The 6,232-nt window shown below is 31.5% G+C and overlaps 1 protein-coding gene across 1 annotated transcript; it reads left to right on the top strand.

Annotated features, from left to right (window-relative positions):
• The first annotated feature begins 267 nt into the window (after window positions 1-267).
• On the top strand, window positions 268-4,229 carry LOC113003065. Its single transcript, XM_026130892.2, has 4 exons — window positions 268-816; window positions 932-3,170; window positions 3,299-3,834; window positions 3,954-4,229. Exons 2-4 carry the CDS (start codon window positions 2,444-2,446, stop codon window positions 4,014-4,016), a joined length of 1,326 nt encoding a protein of 441 aa, XP_025986677.2. The 5' UTR covers window positions 268-816; window positions 932-2,443; the 3' UTR covers window positions 4,017-4,229.
• Window positions 4,230-6,232: the final 2,003 nt, after the last annotated feature.

Below are 6,232 nucleotides of genomic sequence, written 5' to 3'. Positions count from 1 at the left end.
TCAGTCGTTGTTTAGTAGCTTTGTCTTCGATATTGTTGTGTACGTGTTATATTGCAGATTTCAAACAATAAATAAGTTAATCGGCCAGTTGGATAAGTCATCCGATGAGCTCGCATTCAAGATTAGACGCACCAGAGAATTGCATACCGGCAAGTTTTTACGAATATTATCTGTTGTATAATCCGATAATATAGATGTATGCCTCAAAAAATAATTTGATATGCTCTATCAAATGTTGTGATGATATCATAATTGAATTTTAAATTCTGTTCTACAGATATTTGTGATCTCATTAGTGCAGTGAACGATATTTACGGTCTTCAACTCCTCTTCTGCTTGATGTGTTGCTTCATCAAGACTGTGACTACATTATTTCATTTTTACTATTTAATCAAGATGCAAGAAATACATTACTTTTTTCTGATAGTTATTTACATTTGCGTTGTGTATGGCACTCAATTCTATTTGATTTGTTGGATTTGCACGCTTGCGCGTCAAGAATCCATTAGGACTGGAAGAATTATATACGAAATTATATTAAAATGCAAAACAGTGAATCTTGATAAACACGAGGCAAGTAATCAATCGAGTCTAGAAGTGCAACCTCCACTCGAAGATCTGGACGGCAATCAAAGTTTCAATCGGAGCAGCAGTCACAATTTGAGTTATGCCGACGTGGAAAATCTCTTGTGTAGATATTTGGATCGAGAGTGTGTCACAAAAGAAATCAATGATTTCTCGATTCAACTGCAACAACATCGAGTAGCATTTACGGCCTGCAACTTCTTCGAAATAAATAATAGTTTGTTTAGAGGTGTAAGTGCGTTGTTTATTTATATTATTACAATTATCGTAAAATTAGCTTTTTTTGATTTTCAATGTAAATAATAGTTATAAAAACAAAATTAAATGAAGTAAACTTGCTTTTCAGTTCGTCGGGTTGATCATCACTTATCTAGTAATTATCAGTCAACTTGATCGACAATGTGATAAAGATTTTCATGAACTACAAACAGATATTTTAAAAATGAAAGAGGAAATTTTGGGAATGTTTTTAAAAGGAAACCAGACGGATTTGCAGAATTAACAAGATTATGTTAAAACTTAGAGATCAGTTTACGAAATATTAAGGAATGGTATAGTAGGGCAGTTCAAAAACACTTTACAACGCTCCATGGCGTACTGTACTATTCTAAATATGATAAGATTTGCCATAAATTTTTATTGTCTAAGAATCTTGATTTTGCCGTCCACGGATGGCAATATCCCCCACCCCAAAGATTGCCTATTTACGGCTATGTTACCAACTGTCCCAGAATGTCGCAAAAAACGTGCTTTTTTGCATAAAAGTATATTTACTCTTAAAAATTATTTAGTCAAAATAAAAAAATTAATCAGTTTTTCAAAATTCATTTCTACGAAGCGTCTAATCAAAGGCAGAAAATTAATACAGAAATTAACCAATCTTTTAATGATGAAATATGCTCTCAAGAGACATAATCAAAGGAGGAAAAATAATAAAGAAATTCTAATCAGACAAAATATGCACTTAAGAAACATCTAATCAGAGGAGGAAAAATAACAAAGAAATCATTAGTCATATAGCATATTAAAAAGGAGCACCCGGTCGATACTCACAATTGTAAGCGTCGTAGAATTAAGTTCGACAGGTCAATCGGGTTACTCGATACATATTTGTAGGTATAGTTGACGAGCCATTAGGCAGATCGCGCTCAGAAGTATATCGCACGGAAAAAAAGGCGACAGCCGCCAAAATCAGACGTTGTACGAACACTGGCTTGAGAACATTGTAACATCGCAGTACTAGTAAAGTAGAATCTCAAGCAAAGTGATACGCCTCACATTTTATTTGATTATCTACCGCATTTCTTTTGTACCATCTCGTCTACACAATATAAACAAAATACCATAGACTTAAGATACGCACCGCCGAGTCCCGCTGAGTCCCATGTTCTTTTCGATTATTTAATTCGCGTTATCACCTCGAGTATTTCTACGATATCTCCTTGCCCTTCCTTTTGGCGATGACACGAAAGATATAAACATGGTCCATGTTTTTTTCCGAACGTTCATATAAACAAGATACGCACCGCCGAATCAAATGTTAATGTAAACATGGTATGCACCACCGAATCACGTGTGAGGTCATATTCCTCTCGCATACCCCCCCCACGCTAAAAAGTTTCCCCCGTACACCCGACTCCCCTCATTACTTATGGCTTAGAACTCTTATATATACCCTACTTCCATTCTGTATGAAGCGCCAGTGAAAATTCATAACGTACACGTTTGTCAAAGTGTTTTGCTTCCAGAAGAAACTTATTGTTTCTTCTATAAAATATTTTATGTAACGTGCATCTATAATATATAATCAGCATACTTTGCAAAACGCGACAATCAACAAAACAATAAGAGGCAAAAAATGGAGGAAATGGAGGAAGAGAACCAACCAGATGTAAAAGATTTGTCGATAGAGCGTATCTTACATCTAATATCATATACTTCCTGGCTCCTGGGCGTCGGTGCAGCACATCCGCAAAAGTGTTCAAAAGCTAAAACGATAATAATACGTATATTTTATGTGATTTTGTGTTCCATTAACATCATAATGATATGCATCGTAATTGACTTATCAAGAAGTATGGCATTTTGCAGCAAAGTGAATGCGAAGCAAGAGAAATTTTGTATATTTCAGAATGACGTAATCTATTACATGTTTGGACTAAATAGTGCGATGACTTACATATCAACCTACTGTTACATCTTTCACGGAATCAAGCAGTACAACAAGTGGCCGGAGCTGATGGACAGATTAAAAGAACTCGATCAAAAGATCAGGAAAGAAATATCCATGGATGACCAGTCTATAAAAATTGTCGCAACGCTAGCATTTTTTGTGACCTTTTTCTGTTTCAGCATTTCTTTTTCGCTTTATTTTTTTGCATATTCTATGAGCAATTACCTGTTCATAACAATTGAAGCCATAATGTTAGCTCAGTCGTTGTTTAATAGCTTTGTCTTTGACATTGTTGTCTACATGTTATATTGCAGATTTCAAACGATAAATAAATTGATTGGCCAGTTGGATACGTTATCCGATGTGCGACGGATAGTGTTCAAGATTAGACGCACCAGAGAATTGCATACCGGCAAGTTTTTGCGAACATTATCTGTTGTGTAATCCAAAAATATAGATGTATGCCTTAAAAAATAATTTAATATGCTTTATCAAATATTGCGATGATACCATAGTTGAATTTTAAATTCTGTTTTACAGATGTTTGTGATCTTGCCAGCGTAGTGAACGATATTTATGGTCTTCAACTCCTCTTTTGCTTGATGTGTTGCTTCATCAAGACTGTAATTACACTATTCCATGCTTACTACTCAATCAAAACGCAAGATCCACATTACTTTTATCTGGTAGCTGTTTACATTTGCATTGTGTACGTCACGCAATTCTATTTAATTTGTTTAGTTTGCACGCTCGCGCGTGAAGAATCTATTAGGACCGGAAAAATTATATACGAAATTATATTGAAATGCAAACCTGAAAATTTTGATAAGAGCGATGCAAATCCGTCGAGTCTAGAAATGCAACCTCTACTCGAAGATTTGGGCGGCAAGCAAAGTTTCAGTAGAAGCAGCAGTCACAATTTGAGTTATGCCGACGTGGAAAATCTCTTGTGTAGATATTTGGATCGAGAGTGTGTCACAAAAGAGATCAATGATTTTTCGATTCAACTGCAGCAAAATCGAATAGCATTTACGGCCTGCAATTTCTTCGAAATAAATAATAGTTTGTTCAAAGATGTAAGTGCATTATTTATTTATTTACATTATTACAATTATCGTAAAATTAGCTTCTTTCAAATTTAAATGTAAATTGTAGTTATAAAAACAAAATTAACTGAAGTAAACTTGTTTTTCAGTTCGTCGGGTTAATCTTCACTTACCTATTTATCTTTGTTCAATTTTATCCACCACCAAACTGATAAGAAAGATACTAAAACCATATTTAAAGCGTTTTAAAATGTATTGAAATCCAACGTCACGTATTTATACATTATAGCACCAATTGTAAACGTTTCTTCTTTTTCTAAAAATTGTTATACTTTTATATTATATAATAATATTGTCTTGATGTGTTCTGTCTTCTTATGTCTTGCTTGTAAAAATAAATTAAAAGATTAATATTATGTAAAAAATGTATTACAAATGTTTCATTATCATTTAGAGAACATATATTGTTTCGAGGTGAAACACAACTAATTGTCATTAAATTATGTTCACATAGCGGCTCCTTCTCAATACAATATGCAATATAACTCACTGATATACATTAATTTAATTAGCCATTAAAACTTTACGAAGGCATCAATTCATTAATATGCTAAGTATTTTTTTCGCCAAACTATTATTATTAAAGCATCTATTAAAATTGAAACGCCCAGTCAAAAACATATTTTAAAATATACAGGTAGGGCAATGTCACCTATTATGAGATAAGCTCCTAACATGAGATAGCGAGGTTTCTGTTAAACTAATAAGCGTATGTAATCGATTCTATCTTGAACGTATTACTCTTGGAGTAATGTATTATATAATTATATTATGATATAATTATTATATAATTAATATGTGTTATATAATTTAATAATCCATCGAATTTACGAAAAACTTGTACAAACAAAAATCGGATACGAAATACCCAGGTAATAGGGAAAGTGCTAAATTGATTAAACAGTTCATAGACATATAAGATAGAATTAGCATTAACTACACGTAGTTTTGACAGAATATGCAAAAGACAAAATATCAGAAAAGTTTCTTTGTCTAATCTTTTTAGTCAGTTATCTTATATTTCTGGCAATTTCTGCATCAATGATGCGCGCGCAGAAAAGAACAGAAAAAGATAGCATTTTCCTGATATCTTACCCCTTTCATCTTTTGTCAATTGTCTTGTTCTTCTGTCAAATACAATTTTTGGGTGAGTAAATGTGAAGTCTATATCTTATGTGTCTATGAAACACACATAATATCTAACAAATTTAAGACAATTACAAATAATTTAAATGTGAAATAGAGACTTTTTCAGTCTTAATAAGTTAAGCAAGATTATTAAAATATAGAACGTTCTCCCAAGAAATTTGAACGAAAATGTAGTTTATAAAATTGCAATATCTCATAATATGTAGGTCTCAACTCTGTTGGAAATTAAAAACGAGAATTACGGAATATCGCAACCATATTAATTGCAATATCACTAATCATTCTGTAATTATTCAACATAGAATAAAATGTAATCAGAAATTTACTTCCGAGAAATTTTGGATAATAAACGTTTTCTAAACAGGCAATTAATGTCTGACATACTTCACATTCAGTTGCAAAAGAACAATTTTAATTTGCAAACGGATACCAAATGCCTGCATTATGCGTACCTATCTTTATTTAAAAAATGATAAAAAATTTGTTTTGTTTAAGTGGTGGATATTATGTTTTAATTTAATTTTAGTTTTTAATAACTGATTCATCAATATTTTATTCACATTTTATTCACATTGTACGACATCATACTTTTATATGTTTTGTTAACTTTTTGTTATTATTTATTATTTATATTTTAACATTTTTTTTCTCGTATTCTGGTAATTTTATCGAATTGACTCTAAGTTTAACGTTCATTTATTAATTTAGTTTAATTCAGCATGTCTTTTTACTGATCGTAGTTTTTTATATTAATTTATCTACTTGAATATTTAGTAAAATGTTTTTCAAAGATATTTTTTATCTGAGAAATTCATTAATTTTTATCAGTCTTTTTGGGTGAGTCATTTTAAAACAATGTTTTATAATTAGTGCGTTTATCTTAAAGCGTTTATCTATAGTATATTATACTATATATATATAAAATTTACAGATAGAATTTTTTTTTGTTTTAATATCACGACGTGATATAAAATGTTACTTTGAATTTGGCAAACCGTGTGATTTAACCGTTTCTTGGATTAATCATGGCCAGACAATGTTTTTGAAATTTTGTTATTGAGTACGCTGAGATTAACTCCAATGCGAGTCGATATGTTTGTTAGTTTTATCAGATTAAAGACGAATAAATATTTTTAAATAATAATTTTTTTTGTGCGTTATCCGCGTTAAACTCCCATTATCCCATTATTTGATTCAAATTGCTTAGATCAAATTAATG

This window comes from Solenopsis invicta, chromosome 5 (genome assembly GCF_016802725.1).
Source record: "Solenopsis invicta isolate M01_SB chromosome 5, UNIL_Sinv_3.0, whole genome shotgun sequence".
Lineage (NCBI taxonomy): Eukaryota > Metazoa > Arthropoda > Insecta > Hymenoptera > Formicidae > Solenopsis > Solenopsis invicta.
The sequence above is the reverse complement of the archived record's forward strand: the minus strand, read 5'-3'. Positions and strand labels throughout refer to the sequence as shown.